The sequence below is a fragment of the Bubalus kerabau genome, chromosome 10 (assembly GCF_029407905.1).
Source record: "Bubalus kerabau isolate K-KA32 ecotype Philippines breed swamp buffalo chromosome 10, PCC_UOA_SB_1v2, whole genome shotgun sequence".
Taxonomy (NCBI): Eukaryota; Metazoa; Chordata; class Mammalia; order Artiodactyla; family Bovidae; genus Bubalus; species Bubalus kerabau.
This window is the reverse complement of record NC_073633.1, coordinates 28,400,782-28,419,124: the sequence shown is the minus strand read 5'-3', so window position 1 is coordinate 28,419,124 and position 18,343 is coordinate 28,400,782. Positions and strand designations below refer to the sequence as shown.

Below are 18,343 nucleotides of genomic sequence, written 5' to 3'. Positions count from 1 at the left end.
AGTCTCTGATGCTGGGAGGGATTGGGGGCAGGAGAAGAAGGGGACGACAGAGGATGAGATGACTGGATGGCATCACTGACTCGATGGACGTGAGTTTCAGTGAACTCCGGAGGATGGTGATGGACACGGAGGCCTGGTGTGCTGCGATTCATGGGGTCGCAAAGAGTCGGACATGACTGCAGACTGCCATTGGAGTGGACTGAGTTTTTCACCTGTTCCGAAACTAGGAGAAAGTATCACCCCCTCCCAAAGCAGGAACATCTCCCCACTCCTCTGCTCCTGAGCAGGAATGTGGAGCCACTTGGGTCAGTGCTCTGCATCTCTGCTACAATTGGGCCCATTGCACAGAGTTTACCCTCTGCATCTCTGCAGGCTGAACTCTTGTCTACAAATTCGGGACCAGACGTTCTGTAAGGGCAGTGGGGGGACACAGAATGAGAAAAGAGATATATGTTTTATTGCTGGGCAGTCTAGCAGATGTGGCATAAACACTGAATCATTGTTATTTAAAAATTTATAGGCACAACTATAAAAATGCAGAATTTAATAGTTATAATGGTTTTAATATTCCTGGAGGATGTAGTCCCAATCCTTATTTAACAGGAGGGATGTCTGAACACCCACCTGAAGGTAAACACAGATTTCCTCCAAACAACCTAGAGTCCTGCACAATGGGTGTTGAACACCTGAGCACTGGGGCTTCAACATCTTGATAAACAGGGCATAGGAAGGGAGAGGGAGATGAAAAAACAAAACGAAATCTGAACAGTGAAAGGAAAGTATCCAAGCAGGTTTTATTCCCCTGGATATAACTGTGTCAGCTCTCTCCTTCCGGTGTGATCCCTCATTCCACATCTCTGGGTCCAGGCTAGTGGGACTACAGACAGGGCAGAGGATTTTTTTTTTTTCCTTAACCTGCTCCTCAGTCAACTGAAAGCAGTTTAAGATAGGAATCATATCTGGTTTAGGTTTCCATGTTGTAGACAACTCTGTAAGTTTCCAGAATGAATGCTGGAGCCTAGGGATTCCTGAACATGCACAACAGCTTAAGGGAACCTCGGTGATCCGCTGAGCAAGAGTCCTGCCAGCATGAGAACTTGACTCAAGACCCTAATTTCAGGGGGAACTTTGGTCCAGGGGATAGGACTCTGCGCTCCCAATGCTGGGGGCCTGAGTTTGATCTTGATCAGGGAACTAGATCTCACAAGCCGAAATTAAGACCCAGCACAGCCAAAAACAACAACAACAAAAAAAAAAAACAGAACAGCTCAGCAAACAGTCATGCATTAAAAAAATACCCTAATTTTAGAAAAACAGGTCATTTTGACTGTTGAGAAATTCTATGTCCATTAGAAGGTATCTTTTGAAGAAGATTGCTCTTATGTTCAACTGACTTGGTCATTGCCATTTAGAAACATTTATTTTTAATTGGAAGATCATTGGAAGCTACAGGTAAAAGGATGACACTAGAACCCTTCCCAACTCCATACAGAAAAGAAACTCAAAATGGATTAACAACTTAAATGAAGGCCAGAATCCATGAAACTCTTAGAGGAAAACATAGGCAGTACACTCTTTGACGTACATCACAGCACGATCCTCTTTGATCCACCTCCTAGAGTATTGGAAATAAAAACAAAATAAACAAATCCGACTTAATTCAACTAAGAGTCACAGCATTGTTCCTGGGTTGACAGCACTGCCTGAGAGCCCGTGTCAGGCCACCTCCCAGCTGCCTGCAGCCGCAGCGTTGCCATGCCTTAGAAGGGTGTATGTCAGCAAAGAACAATGTTTTGACTTCTCACCATAATACAGTCTTACTTTGCATAAGGCAAGCCCAACCCTTGAGAAAACAAGCTATGAAATGACCGCTTAAATCTTCCTCTGGGTTCACTTCACTAGCCCAGATAATTGCACAGGAAACCAGACCAATGGGCTGACAGGGACTGAGCAAACAGTTCTTTCCACAGAGATTCCTGAATCCCTAATAAAACCAACAGAAGACAGATGAACACCACGTACAGGTGCCTCTGGAATGAAGAGTACCCAGCTAACATATAAGCATCTAAACTTGACATCCTAAAAAATACTTAGTTGAATTAAAACAACTATGTGACAAGAAGTGAAATGATAGCGATTGTGTTTCAAGAACCAGGTTACCGAAGTAAGGCCACCTGTCCCTCATGAGGCTAAAGGTGTAAGGTTGCCGTCATCCAAGCATGGTCCAACTCCTCCCCCCAACTCCTCCTCCCACTCCTGCCCTGAGCTTATCTCTCTCTTTCTCTTTTTTTGTCAACATTCCTCCTCTCTGGTACAGAGGTCCACAATTTTTAGGTAGTTCAGGATCTCCGTTCTCCTCTTCTGTCTCAATCCCACAGTGAGACAGCTGCACTATTTGGGGTAAATCCTTAATGCACTGGTGCCTGGAAGCTGCCTCCATGAAGTAAGCTGGATAATGTTAGTGCTCATCTCATCTGTTTTCCTTCTCTGTGCTACCTGATGTTCAAGGTCCAAAAATAGTTTTCCAGTTGGAAGATCAACTCTACGGATATCAGTGCAAAAGAAGTCACGTATGTTATTTTTATTCTGTTTTACAAATCTGCCATTCCATGAAAAATCAGGATAATAACCTTATCACTTAACTAGACATTATTTGACACCTGCCTTACAAAAAATTTTCTCCACAGCATGTTGACAGAGTCAACATGAATATAACTACTTCAGAGAAATGACTTGGGTTGAGGAGGAAGCACTTTCCACACAGAGGGCTCCTTCTCTGACCCATGGGAATTGGAGACAGACACAAGGAAGGAACCTCTGACTATTCCATCTAGAAATTGTAACTGGGGCTTCTGGTGAAGCTAGAGATACCTGTACCATGCAAAAAATTATGGAAGTAATAATAGAATATTTCCCTCAGCACGCTTATGTTTAGGACTCTCTTCTTAGGGTCCTGTCCCATTCTCCTGTATGTACCCCACAAGCTATTACCAGGAGGAATAGGTCAGACAACACTGTGGTGCAATTTTCACGATCACCACCAGAGGGCGGGGCTTCCTTCAGATGCGGTTCCTCATTGTATTCAGGAGCTGGTTTCACTTGCCTGCTTGTAGCCACAAGACAGAATATTGCTGCAGTACAGAAAGGGGCTCTCAGTTTCTGAGCGAGGAGCTTCTGTAACATCCAGATGAATACTAGATTTGTTAGACTGGTGTATTGCAGGGAACAAGGATCGTTTTCTTTTGCGAACATGCATTCTGTCACTCGGTCAGTTCTTCTGATCATCTTAATATTCAGTAAGTAACATTTTATTCCAAATGTTAATGATTTTTCAGTCTCATAATTATGGGTAAGTTGTATTTTTCTTCTCTGAGTTAAAACTCCTCTCCTGTACATTTCTACCATAACAAAGTGATTCTCTTCCAGGAGGGACCAATGGTGACTCAGTGAACCAGACAGAAGGCCCAGTGACTGTCTCAGAGGGGGCTCTCATGACCCTGAACTGCACTTACCAGACTGCTGATTTTTCTGCCTATGTTTTCTGGTACGTCCAGCATCTCAACAAAGCTCCTCAACTCCTCCTGAAGGGCTTAACAGCAGACAAGAAGGTAGAGCATGAAGGTTTTCAGGCCACTCTTGTTAAGCGTGACAGCTCCTTCCACCTGCAGAAACCGGCAGTGCAAGCATCAGACTCGGCTGTGTACTACTGTGCTCTGAGTGACACAGTGAGAGAGGGCTGCGGGGGAGCTGAGCACAAACCCCGAGTGCAGATGGGGCTCTGGATGTGGGCAGCCCTGGAATGGGTTGTTGTTTCTCTCTCCAGTGTGCTATGCTAGAGGTATTGTCAAAGCACTTCCAGGTCTGCTCCTCAGAGCCAAGGACCTAGGAATTCTTCAGTTGCCCTACAGAGAGGAATCTGGAGAGGGACAATGCAAAAAGGAACCTAAGAACTTTTCTCCAGAAATGCCTGTTTTCAGCCCATCGACATCCCCCTAGATAGAATCCCTTAAAGTGACATTAACTCTTCAATGACAATTCAGATTATATATGCTGAAATATTTCACAATGTGTTAAGGAATATTCCAGGGCACATTGTTGATGGATGACTGTGTGACCTGGAAGCTAGTCGCTTGTTTTTAAAATTCAGGCCAAGATTGTGTATCCTGCTGAGTTTCACCTGCAGACACTCCATCTTCAGTGACTGGAGCTTTATTCTCTCTTTTCTTGACTTTTCCATCCCTTCTGGTTGCTCCAGAAATCCTGCTGCCTAAGTAAGTTCCAGGAGGAGAGTTTCTGAGAAGATATTCCTTCTGTCAAGGGCCCTGTGGATCAGAGCAGCCCACTCTGTAAATATCGCAGGTGTTGTGTGTATTGTTTGTATTCAAACTGGGTACAGGGTATTCTCTTTGCTAATAACCTCTTCTCATGGAAATGAATGCCAAAGAATGTTCAAATTACCATACAATTGCACTCATTTCACATGTTAGCAAGATTATGCTCAAAATCCTTCAAGCTATGCTTCAGCAGTACGTGAACCGAGAACTTCAGATGTACAAGCCGAGTTTAGAAAAGGCAGAGGAACCAGAGATCAAATTACCAACACGGGCTGGATCACAGAAAAAAGCAAGGGAATTAAAAAAAAAATCTACTTCTGCTTCATTGACTATGCTAAAGGCTTTGATTGTGTGGATCACAACCAACTGTGGAAAATTCTTAAAGAGATGGGAATACCCAAGAAACCTGTATGCAGGAGAAAAAGCAAGAGTTAGTACTGTACATGGAACAATCAGATCAGATTAGATCAGTCGCTCAGTCGTGTCTGACTCTTTGCGACCCCATGTATTGCAGCAGGCCAGGCCTCCCTGTCCATCACCAACTCCCGGAGTTCACTCAGACTCACGTCCATTGAATCAGTCATGCCATCCAGCCATCTCATCCTCTGTCATCCCCTTCTCCTCCTGCCCCCAATCCCTCCCAGCATCAGAGTCTTTTCCAATGAGTCAACTCTTTGCATGAGGTGGCCAAAGTACTGGAGTTTCAGCTTTAGCATCATTCCTTCCAAAGAAATCCCAGGGATGATCTCCTTCAGAATGGACTGGTTGGATCTCCTTGCAGTCCAAGGGACTCTCAAGAGTCTTCTCCAACACCACAGTTCAAAAGCATCAGTTCTTCGGCGCTCAGCCTTCTTCACAGTTCAACTCTCACATCCATACATGACCACAGGAAAAACCATAACCTTGACTAGATGAACCTTTGTTGGCAAAGTACTGTCTCTGCTTTTGAATATGCTATCTAGGTTGGTCATAACTTTCCTTCCAAGGAGTAAGCGTCTTTTAATTTCATGGCTGCAATCACCATCTGCAGTGATTTTGGAGCCCAAAAAAATAAAGTCTGACACAGTTTCCACTGTTTCCCCATCTATTTCCCATGAAGTGATGGGACCAGATGCCATGATTTTTGTTTTCTGAATGTTGAGCTTTAAGCCAACTTTTTCACTCTCCACTTTCACTTTCATCAAGAGGCTTTTTAGTTCCTCTTCACTTTCTGCCATAAGGGTGGTGTCATCTGCATATCTGAGGGTATTAATATTTCTCCTGGAAATCTTAATTCCAGCTTGTGTTTCTTCCAGTCCAGCGTTTCTCATGATGTACTCTGCATAGAAGTTAAATAAACTGGGTGACAATAGACAGCCTTGACGTACTCCTTTTCCTATTTGGAACCAGTCTGTTGTTCCATGTCCAGTTCTAACTGTTGCTTCCTGACCTGCATACAGATATCTCAAGAGGAAGATGGAACAATGGTCTGGTTCAAATTTGGAAAAAGAGTACTTCAAGGCTGTATATTGTCACCCTGCTTATTTAACTTATATGCAGAGTACACCATGAGAAATGCTGGGCTGGATGATTCAGAAGCTGGAATCAAGTTTGCCAGGAGAAATATTAACAGTCTCAAATATGCAGATGGTATCACTCTAATGGCAGAAAGCGAAGAGAACTAGGTGAAGGGTGAAAGAGGAGAATGAAAAAGCTGAATTAAAACTCAACATTTAAAAACAGATTATGGCATCTGGTCCCATCACTTTATGGCAAATAGATGGGGGAAAAAGTGGAAACAATGACAGATTTTTTCTTAGGTTCCAAATTCACTGCAGATGGTGACTGCAGCCATGAAATTAAAAGACGCTTGATCCTTGGAAGAAAAGACGTGACAAACCTAGACAGTGTGTTAAAAAGCAGAGACATTACTTTACCGGCAAAGGTCCCTGTAGTCAGAGCTATGGTTTACCCAGTAATCATGTATGGATGTGAGAGTTGGATCATAAAGAAGGCGAAGCGGCAATCTTGAATCTGGAATTTTGATGCAGTTACCACCAGCGTCATAAAACCTGCTAGAATACTGAAACTGAAGCTCCAATTCTTTGGCCACCTGATTGTGAAGAACTGATTCACTGGAGAAGACATTGATGATGGGAAAGATTGAGGGCAAGAGGAGAAGAAGGTGACAGAGGATCAGATGGCTGGATGGCATCACTGACTCAATGGACATGAGTTTGAGCAAGCTCCAGAAGTTGGTGATGGACAGGGAAGCCTGACATGCTGCAGTTCCTGGGGTCATAAAGAGTCAGACATGATCTAGGGACTGAACAACAGCAAAAGCAGGGAAAATTAATTCATCAGTCAGTCATGTTTCAGACACGTCAGAGAAGTATTTATGTACTCTTACAATAAGCTATCTTGGCAGTGGAGTGGGCTTTTCACCTGCTCAAGAGACTAGGAGAAATTACCACCCACTCACCAAGCAGGAACATCTCCACACTCCTCTGCTCATGAGCGGGAATGCGGAGCCACTTTGGTCACTCTCTGTGTCTCTGCTACAATCGTGCCCATTGCACAGAGTGTCCCCTCATCTTTTGAGGCTGAACTCCTGCCTGCACCTTCCGGGAGCAGACTTTCTGGAAGGACAGTAGTGGGCACAGCAGGTGGGAAGATATGAATGTTTACTGCTGGGCAGTCTGTGAGATGTGGCCAGGATACGGAATCATTGTCATTTCATAATTTATAGGCATGTGTGTATTGTGTCTGGTACTCAGTTGCTAAGTGGCATCCGACTCTTTGCAATCCTGTGGACTGTAGCCTGCCAGGCTCTTCTGTCTGTGGAATTTTACAGGCAAGAATACTGGAGTGGGTTGCTGTTTTCTCCTCCAGGGGATCTTCCTGACCCAGGGATCGAACCCTCATCTCCTCAATTGGCAGGCAGATTCTTTACTGCTGAGCTACTGGGGAAACCCAATTTATAGACACAACTACTTAAATGCAGAGTTTAATAGTTATAGCAGTTTTATGGTCTTGGCAGATATAGTCAGCATCATCACTTAGGGTGAATCTGGACACCCACCTGAAGGTAAGCACTGCCTTCCTCCCTGACATCCTAGAGTCCTGCACACTGGGTGCTGGCCACCTGAGCACTGGGGGCTCAACAGCTTAATAAAGAGGCCACAGAAATGGAGAGGGAGATGAAGGAACAAAAATAAATCTTAACGGTAGGGAAATAAAGCATTCTAGCAGGTTTTATTCCCCCGGTGGTAACTGCATCAGCTCTCTACTTCCAGTCTGATCCCTCATTTCACATATTGGGGTCCAGGCTAGTGGGAGTAAAGATAGGGCATAAAGTTATAAGTCACTCAGTCATGTCCAACTCTTTGTGACCCCATGGACTGTAACCTACCAGGCTCCTCCTTCCATGGGATTTTTCAGGCAAGGATACTGGAGTGGGTTGCCATTTCCTTCTCCAGGAGATCTTCCCAACCCAGGGATTGAACCCAGGTCTCCCACCTTGTAGGCAGACGCTTTACCATCTGAGCAACCAGGGAAGTAGTGTGTGTGTGTGTGTGTGTGTATATATATATATATATATATATATATATATATATATATATACCCACATGCTCCTCAATCAACTGAAAGCAATTTGAGATAGGAATTGTATCTGATTTTGGTTTCCACATTGCAGACAACCCTGTAAATTTCCAGGATGAATGCTGGAAGCTAGGGATTCCTGAAAATGCACAAGAGTTTAAGAGAATCTAGGTGATCTGATGAGCCAGAGAGTTCTGCCAGCATGATAACTTCAACTCAAGATTCTAATTTTAGGGGGAGGGTTGGTTCAGTGAGTAGGACTCTGCACTCACATTGCAGCAGGCCCAGGTTCGATCCCTAGTCAGGGAACTAGATCCCACAAGCCTAAACTAAGACCTGGAGCAGACAAAAAACAAACAAAAAGAACAGCTCAGCAAGCATGTGCATTAAAAACGATCCCAGTTTTGGTAAGAACTAACAAAATTCATTTTAACTAGTGAGAAAATCTCTGTAGGTGAAAAAGGCACATTTGAAGAAGACTGTTCTTGAGTTCAACTGACTTAGTCACAGCCATTTTTACTGGATTGACAACGCTGCTCTGAGCGCCCGTGTAAGGCAACCTCACAGCTGTCTGCAGCCACACGTTCCCATGCCTTAAAATGGTTTATGTGAGCAAAGAACAATGCCAGCAATTCTTACCATAATATAGTCGGACTTTGCGTAAAATAAACCCTATCCTAGAGAAAAGAACAAGCTATGAAATGACCCCATTAAATCTTCTGCTGGGTTCGCTTCACTGGCACAAATAATTGTACAAGAAACTAGACAAACAGGCTGACAGACACTGAGCCGACAGTTCTTTCCACTGAGATCCCTGAATCCCTAAGAAAACAAACAAACAAACAGAAGACAAATCGATGCCACACACGAGCCTCAGGAATGAAGAGTGCCCAGCTAATATACTAACCATCTAAACTTGATATTCTAAAAAAAAAAATACTTAGTTGAATTAAAGCAAGAATGTGACAAGAGGTAAAAAGACATTTGAAGAACCAGGTTACCTAAGTAAGGTCACCTGTCTCTCATGAGACTAAAGGGGTAAGGTTGCTGTCATCCAAGGATGCTCCAATCCGACCCCCCCCCCCAACTCTCCCCTCCAAGTCCTGCCTTGCACTTAACTCTCTTTCTTTCTTGGTCAACATTCCTCCTCTCTGGTACAGAGGTCCACAGTTTTTAGGTATTTCAGGATCTCTCTTTTCCTATCCTGTCTCAATCCCACAATGAGACAGCTGCATTATTTTTGGCAAATCCCTCATGCACTGGTGCCTGGAAGCTGCCTCCATGAAGTAAGCTGGATAATGTTAGTGCTCATCTCATCTGTTTTCCTTTTCTCTGTGCTACCTGATGTTCAAGGTCCAAAAATAGTTTTCCAATTGGAAGATCAACTCTACCATTATCAGTGAAAAAGAAGTCATGTATTTTATTTTTGTTATGTTTTACAAATATGTCATTCCACGATAAATCAGGATAATAACCTTATCACTTAACTGCACATTATTCGACACCTGTCTTACAAAAAATTTTCTCCACGGCATGTTGACAGAGTCAACATGAATATAACTACTTCAGAGAAATGACTTGGGTTGAGGAGGAAGCACTTTCCACACAGAGGGATCCTTCTCTTACCCATGGGAATCAGAGACACAAGCAAAGAAGAAACCTCTGACTATTCCATCTAGAAATTGTAACTGGGGCTTCTGGCGAAGCTAGAGATACCTGTACCATGCAAAAAATTATGGAATGAATAATAGAATATTTCCCTCAGCACGCTTATGTTTAGGACTCTCTTCTTAGGGTCCTGTCCCATTCTCCTGTATGTACCCCTACAAGCTATTATCAGGAGGAATAGGTCAGACAACCCTGTGGTGCAATTTTCACGATCACCACCAGAGGGCGGGGCTTCCTTCAGATACGTTTCCTCATTGTATTCAGGAGCTGGTTTCACTTGCCTGCTTGTAGCCACAAGACAGAATATTGCTGCAGTACAGAAAGGGGCTCTCAGTTTCTGAGCGAGGAGCTTCTGTAATATTCAGATGGAGACTAGATTTGTGTATTCCAGGGAACAAGGATCGTTTTCTTTTGCGAACATACATTCTGCCACTCACTCAGTTCTTCTGATCATCTTAATATTCAGTAAGTAACATTTTATTCTAAATGTTAATGATTTTTCTCTTTCTTATAATTGTGGGAAAGTTTTATTTTTCTTCTCTGACTGAAAACTCCTCCTGTACATTTCTACAATAACAAAGTGATTCTCTTCCAGGAGGGACCAATGGTGACTCAGTGAACCAGACAGAGGGCCCAGTGACTGTCTCAGAGGGGGCTCTCATGACCCTGAACTGCGTTTACCAGACTGCTGATTCTGCTCCCTTTCTTTTCTGGTACATCCAGCATCTCAACAAAGCTCCTCAATTCCTCCTAAAGGGCTCAATGTCAGACCAGAACCCAAAGAGTAAAGGTTTCCAGGCCACTCTTGTTAAGCGTGACAGCTCCTTCCACCTGCAGAAACAGGCAGTGCAAGCATCAGACTCGGCTGTGTACTACTGTGCTCTGTGTGACACAGTGAGAGAGGGCTGCGGGGCAGCTGAGCACAAACCCCGAGTGCAGATGGGGCTCTGGCTGTGGGCAGCCCTGCAGGGGGGTGGTTGTTTCTGTCTTAGGTGCTTTATGCTAGCTGTGTTGTTGTTTATGTACTAAGTCACATCCGACTCTTTTACTACCCTATGGCTGTAGTGGGCTCTTCTGTCCATGGGATTTCCCAGGCAAGAAGACTGGAGTGGGTTGCCATTTCTTTCTCCTGGGAATTATCCTGACCCAGGAATGGTACCCACATCTCCTGTTTGGCAGGCAGATTCTTTACCACTGAGCCACCTGGGAAGCCCCTTTTTTATGCCAGAGACATTTTCAAAGTACTTCCAGCTCTGAAGCTCAGTGCTAAGAACCCTGCACTTCTTGGATTGGTCTACAGAGAGGACTCTGGGAGGAATAGTGAAAAGAGGAGTCTAAAAGGCCTTCTCCAGAAATGCCTGTTTTGAGCCCAGTCACATTTCTCCAGATGGCATAGAATTCCTGGAAGTGACATTAACTCTGTTCAATGACAGTTCAGTTGATACATGCTGAAATATGTCACAACCTGTTGATGAAAACTCCCAGGGCACCTCATTAATGGATGAATGTATGACCTTGAAGCTACTGTCTGAGTTTTATAATTCAGACCAAAATTTTGTGTCTTGCTGAGTTTCACCTGCAGACACTCCATCTTTAGTGACTGGGACCTTTACACTCTCTTCCACTGACTTTTCCAGCTCTTATGGTTTGTTGCTCAAAAAATACTGCTGCTGTGAGTTCCATGAAGATGGTTTCCTCAGAAGATATTCCTTCTGTCAAGGGCCCTGTGGGTCAGAGCAGTCTAGTCAGTGAACCTTTTGCGCATGAGGTGTCTTGCTTCTATGTTGGTGACACAGCTCCACCCTCATCTTGTCATCATGGCAGCTCTTTACAGAATGCTAGGTCAAGATCGTGACTCTGGTCTTGAGGATCTGTGCTGTGAGAAATTCTGGACATAAACATGACCACATAACCTGACATCTTATCTTTATCACTGTATTGAGGCCTCTGATTCTTTTGAAATGTGTCAAATTCAGTGACCAAGGAAACACTCTGTCCATTAGTGAAAAGAGGGCACATGGACTTTTGTTGACCCGTATTTTAAATTCTTGACATATTCACAATGTTCCCACAGTAGAGGAGCAGAAAACAAAGAAATGAGTGGCTCTCACTGAAACTTGAAATGAATGAAACTCTCTGAGAGAAATTTGTCCTGGCATTCTGGAAGTCTCTGAAGCTCACCTGTCCTTTATCCCTCTTGTATGATTCTGTGGGACTGACAGGTACAGATGAAGGTTTTGCAGAGCATGATCCTTCTTTGATTTCACAGGCTCTTCTAAAGAAAAAAAAATGAAATTGCAGAATCAAGTTTCTTGGGCCTAGGACACTAAGGGATCCTGAAATACAAGCTGAACTTGCGTCATGGTAAAGTGACTTCACTTTCACTTTTCACTTTCATGCATTGGAGAAGGAAATGGCAACCACTCCAGTGTTCTTGCCTGGAGAATCCCAGGGACAGGGGAGCCTCATGGGCTGCTGTCTGTGGGGTTGCACAGAGTTGGACACGACTGAAGTGGCTTAGCAGCAGCAGCAGCAGCAGCAGCAAACCCTCTTCATAAACTTTACCCTCCTCTTTAAGATCAAAGCATTATAACCATCTTATTTTGTCCTGATATTGGCAGGTTAGAACCCCCCAGGACTCTTTCTGTTCCAGCACTTGATCTGTAATCAATATGAGTATTTTCAGCTCTTTCACTTTTTAAATAACAGCTTTAAAAAGATAATTCACATATCATCACCTTCACGTTTTTACCTGTACAGTTGAGTGGTTTCTAGCATGTTCACAGAGCTGTGCAGTCATCACTACTGTGTGATTCCAGAACACCACCCCAGGAAGAAACTTTGTACCCATTCGAAGTCACTCCCGTTCCCGTTTCCCCCAGACACTGGCATCCATTCCTCTGTTCTCTGTCTCTATGGATTTGATGGTTCTGGGCGATTCCTAGAGATAGAATCAGATTGCATATGACTTTTAGTACCGTCTTCTTTCACCTAGTGGAATCACTCCATGGCGTGTCTCCATATCAGTTCTTCACTACTCCTTATGGTCACTTAATAGGCTGCTCTGTGATACCACCTATTCTCCTTATCCATTCTTCACTTGAAGAATGATTGTTTTGGAAACATTTTGGTTATTTCCACTTTTTAGCTCTTATAAATAATGCTGGTATGAGCACTCATATGCAGGAGCTCTATTGCTCTAAATGAATGTACTTCCAGCTAGAGGTTTGACTTTTTGTGTTTTCATATTTGTTTCATTTCATTTTGCTTTATTTGGCACCAACATTTCCTTATGGTTGTAAAATGAGTAAGTACAAGAGAAAATGCTCTTTAAAATTATGATTTAATGCTTACATGAGATATAATCATTCCAAGCTATACCTGCATTCATTCAGGAACACTTTTTGAGCACATATTCATATATGTCAGTCACATGAATAAGTGTTGAGAATATAGTATACATGACCGAGTCTCCTGCTTTTTAGGACTGTATTGCTTTAAGACACCACACGTGTCTTAAAATAATGTTTCTTTCACAAATCATTTTATTCACTCACTGAGCTCTGCTTGTCCCCAATATGTGACATTGACAGGTTTATGGGCAATGGGCTAAGCATTTTAAATCCCTCTCCACCTCTTCAGGTAGATACTAGGAAACTTCCAATTTACAAATGACAAAATTGAGGTAGAGACGTTTGGTAACTTAATCAAGGTTACATAACCAGTTAGGACCAGAACTTGGGTAGGATGTCAATCATTCTGAGGCATGACTAATATTCATAAAAGCTAATTGATAGAACCATCATGAAATCTGTTTCTTTTTTGTTAAATACCATTGCCTTCTTAGAATTTTATAATTTTTGAAATTTTTATTTGATGAAAATTAAGTTAATGCAGTAATGAAAATTGTACTTTACTCAATGGGCAATCACAGGAGTCTGTATATGTTCCTGAACACTGAAGCCAAAAAATTGCAGTCATCATCTTTTATGTCTTTGAACATCAAGTTGCTCAGATTCTCTGTGATTGACTAACCTGCTTATTCCAGGGCTTATAGCTGAGCCTCAGTAGCAATATTAAAGAGGATATACATTACAGGTCTTTGCCATGACAATGAGGAATATTTTTCAAATAAAAAAAACCCCTTCGTGTGGCAAATATATCTCCTCATTGGGACTGTTCTGCTACAGTGTATATCTTATTAAAGCAAATCCTTTTTTTTTTTAGACATTAGTAAGTATGGATCTGGGCTTCCCTGGGGGCTCAGTGGTAAAGAATCCGCCTGCCAATGCAGAAGATCTTCCTCAGGATGAGTAAGATCCCTGGGTTGAGCAGATCCCCTGGAGAAGGATATAGCAACCCACCCCAGTATTCTTACCTTGGAAATCCCATGGACAGAGGAGCCTGGTTGGTTACAGTTCATGGGGTTGCAAAGAGTCGGGCTCAACTTAGTGAGTAAACAGCAACAAATAGGGGTATGATGAGGAAGTTTCATTGACTTTTCTAAGCACATTAGTAATTTGTGCCAAAGCAGAAACTTTCAAAGGCAATTTTCTCTCAATAAAGAAGCCTAAAATCTAGTGTTTGCTTTAGTGGCTTCAAGAATTTCTAGGGTTTTCAATTGAAAGCTACCTGATGAAGCTGAGAGGGAGGGTTAAAAGAATGCTGGTCCATCTTCCTCTCTCGCATTAACCAGATTGATTTATCAAGAATTCTCCAGGTCAGAATACCAGAGTGGGTAGTCACTCCCTTCTCCAGGGGACTTTCTCAACCCAGGGATCAAACCCAGGTCTTCCACATTGCAGGTGGTTCTTTACCAGCTGAGCCACCAGGCAAAGCCCTTATGAAGAACAAAAACATTTAAAATTTTGATGACCTTGGTCCTACATGTTCTCATGGACCTATGTCTAGAGCAGTGAGACACAACTCCCAATATTTAAGATGGCAAAGACTTTTAAGACTATGATGCAGGGAACAGATGTCAATGGAGATTGAACTCTGCTGGCATTTCTAACAGGATTTCTATTGCTTTTGATAATGCTTTGGCTCCAGATTTGTGTATTTTTAGGGTTTTCCCTATCCCAATTTCCACCACAATTAATATGTGTGGTTGGAAGTGTTGAGGGTGATTCAGAAATATATGTATTGAGTTTTAACAGGAGTTCTTATATTTAGGCACTGACTAAAATTTTCTGAATTTACTTTTGTTTACACACACACATACATGTAAATTGTGATCACATATACATGTATTTCTCCCCCTGCTGCTATTTAACATGGCACACACTTTACAGATTTTGTGACGCAGAGGCATGATATGAAATCGCTCATAGACAACAAAATATTTCGCCGGTAACTTTTATCAGATTCATAGGAGGCGGGAACAGAGATTGAAGCGGAAAATTCTGCCTTTCTGTTAGAGTCAAAACCCCAGTGTTACTTTTGATTCTCTAATCCAAAAGAGGATGAACTGAACATGATTCCGTTTTACCACTGTTTATTTCTAGTCTGATAGTGTTCTGATTCGACAAACTGATGTGCAGAAGTCTAGCATTTCCCTCCTATAAAGGAAGCGTGTGACATGACAAGGACAAATGGCCCTCCAGCTGCTGACTCAGTTTCCTGCGTGGGGCAGAAGCATCACACGCCCAGGAGCTCTGCCTGGACCTCTTGAGCACAGGGTGCAGAATTCAGATCTGGATCTGAAATGGAGCAGAGGCCACGTCACTGTAGGGAGGAGCTGCCCATATGCTGGTTGCCAGTGCGCCGAGGGCAGGCAGAACCTCTGTCTGTCTTGGTGAGGATGGCCACACACAGGACTCATGCCCCTCTCTCAGTGCCAAGGTTGTGGGGAGGGCAGAGCATTGTTACCTGATGCATCTTGAAAGGGAGTTGAATGGGCAATGGAAGCGGGGCATTATGTCCTAAGCCACTTCATCCCCTATACCATCATGGTTGTAAGTAAAGGCTCTTTCCTGCAGGATCCAGCATGACCCAGAAAGTAACTCAAACCCAGTCTGCAATTTTTGTGGTGGAGGAGGAGGCCGCAACCTTGGACTGTGTATATGAAGCTGGTAGTTATGGTTATTATTTAAAAATCAGACATCACATTGAAAACTGAATTTCTAGCTTCTCTATAAAAATATCTAAGAGCACAACATCCTCTGGGGTAGAGGTCAAAAGTCATGTTTGATTGTGTAACACCTTTGATATAGACTCATTTTATCTTTAAAAATCTATGCAGATTTACCATTCACAACATGAATAGCCCAAAAATAAAATTTTAAATTGTTAGTCCTAATATAGAAGCTGATCCACAAAGCAAACAAATTGGAATTAAAATCTCATGGAAATATACCTGTTTTTTTCCTTGTGATTTTTATCATCACAGCATGGATCCCAGTGTGAAAATTTTCAGTAGTTTATTCATTAATTCTTAGTTTTCTGGTAAGCATTGGGGAAACATTAGTTGGCAAGACAGATGTGATGTCTGCTTTGATGGAGCTCATGTTCCAGGGAACTGTAGTGGTATCCAGTACAGGAACGTAGGCATAAAGGACATTTGATATCATCCTTAATAAAACAATGAATTGAAATTAGCTGGATTCAAACCCTGTCATCTGCATCACAGCATGACTTTTGAGGTACTCCTTAGCCTTTCTTGGCATCAGTTTCTTCATATGTAAAATGGCAATAATAGAACCTACTTTATGGGCTTAAGAATCAAAATCATCTATACATCTCAATCTGTTTAAAATCATTATAAAATTAACTTATATAGAAACACACTTGCCTGTGTGTTTTATAGAAATAAAATTTTAAGCACAGGTACATATTATGGCATCTTGATACAGCAGGGATTACTCACTGATGACCATTATTAATATAAAAGGCAGAGTTTGTTCCAGTACCTACATCAGATTTTCATTCATGTCATTTTTTTTTATATAACACAAAGTCTCTCCTTATTTTTATTTTTTATTTTATTTTTTAACTTTACAATATTGTATTGGTTTTGCCATATATCAACATGAATCCACCACAGGTATACACATGTTCCCCATCCTGAACCCTCCTCCCTCCCCATACCATTCCTCTAGGTCATCCCAGTGCAAGAGCCCCAAGCATCCAGTATCGTGCATTGAACCTGGACTGGCAACTCATTTCATATATGATATTATATATGTTTCAATGTTATTCTCCCAAATCATCCCACCCTCTCCCTCTCGCACAAAGTCCAAAAGACTGTTCTATACATCAGTGTCTCTTTTGCTGTCTCATATACAGGGTTATTGTTACCATCTTTCTAAATTCCATATATATGCATTAGTATACTGTATTGGTGTTTTTCTTTCTGGCTTAGTTCACTCTGTATAATAGGCTCCAGTTTCATCCACCTCATTAGAACTGATTCAAATGTATTCTTTTTAATGGCTGAGTAATACTCCATTGTGTATATGTACCACAGCTTTCTTATCCATTCATCTGCTGAAGGACATCTAGGTTGCTTCCATGTCTTGGCTATTATAAACAGTGCTGCGATGAACACTGGCATACAAGTGTCTCCTTCAATTTTGGTTTCCTCAGTGTGTATGCCCAGCAGTGGGATTGCTGGGTCATAAGGCAGTTCTATTTCCAGTTTTTTAAGGAATCTCCACACTGTTCTCTATAGTGGGTGTACTAGTTTGCATTCCCACCAACAGTGTAAGAGGGTTCCCTTTTCTCCACACCCTCTCCAGCATTTACTGCTTGTAGACTTTTGGATCGCAACTTCCATCCAGGAAGGGAGTCTTAAAAAGAGAGAAGTTTCCAGACACCAGGAAACACTCTCACTGCCGAGTCTGTGCCGAGCCTTGGAAGCACAGAGGGCAACCTAACAGGGAGGAAAAATAAATAAACAATTAAACCCCACAGCTTACGAGCCCAGTGGTAACTCCCCCAGTGGAGAAGCAGTGCAGATGCCTGCACCCCCACTAGCAAGTGGGGGCTGGGCAGGGAGGCGCGAGCTGCATCGCTTAGAGTAAGGATCTGGCCTGAATGCCCTGAGTGCTATCTGAGCGAACTAACTTGGGCTAGTAAACCAGACTGTGGGATATCTACCACGCGAAAAGCCAGCCCTAACCTAAGACGCCACCAGGCCCTCCCGCAGAACAAAGAACTGAACAGAGATAGCCAGCTGCAGACCACCCACCTCTGGTGACAGGCAGACAGAGCCAGAAGGGGGCAATCGCAGCCCCAGAGAGACATTATCTACAAAACTGTAAGCAGGCTTCTTTGCTAAATAAGACTTCTTGGGGTTCTGCATGGTCAACATCCACCTGAGAAGGTGCACCGGTTGTACACCCAGAAAACCGAGCGGTGGGGAGGCGATAAGAACCTCATCACCTGAGCTTCTCAGACCTGGGAAGGGCACAAAATGCAGGCCCAACAGAGTCTGCACCTGTGAGGACTACCCGAGTGCCTGAACCTGAGCGGCTTGGACCTGGGAGGTCCATGCAGCCCAGGGCCAGCCTCGGATGGTTCCCAATGGAGCAACCTAGAGCCTGAGTAGTGTGGGCAGGGAGGGTACACGCGCCGTGAGCAGGGGCAGGCCCAGTGTGGCTGAGACACTGCGAGCACACACCAGTGCTATTTGTTTGCAGCGTCCCTCCCTCCCCACAGCGCGACTGAACAAGTGAGCTTAAAACAAAAAAAAGTGTCCACCACCGCCCCCTTTGTGTCAGGGTGGAAATCAGACACTGAAGAGATCAGCAAACAGA

The 18,343-nt window shown here is 43.1% G+C and overlaps 2 gene segments (V, D, J or C); both read left to right on the top strand.

Annotated features, from left to right (window-relative positions):
- The first annotated feature begins 3,115 nt into the window (after positions 1-3,115).
- Positions 3,116-4,800, top strand: LOC129620453 (T cell receptor alpha variable 18-like). The segment is given in 2 exon segments: positions 3,116-3,296; positions 3,427-4,800. Coding segments are annotated over 2 exon segments (519 nt in total).
- Positions 4,801-9,949: 5,149 nt separating this feature from the next.
- LOC129621966 (T cell receptor alpha variable 18-like) lies at positions 9,950-10,613 on the top strand. The segment is given in 2 exon segments: positions 9,950-10,049; positions 10,180-10,613. Coding segments are annotated over 2 exon segments (534 nt in total).
- The last annotated feature ends 7,730 nt before the right edge of the window (positions 10,614-18,343 follow it).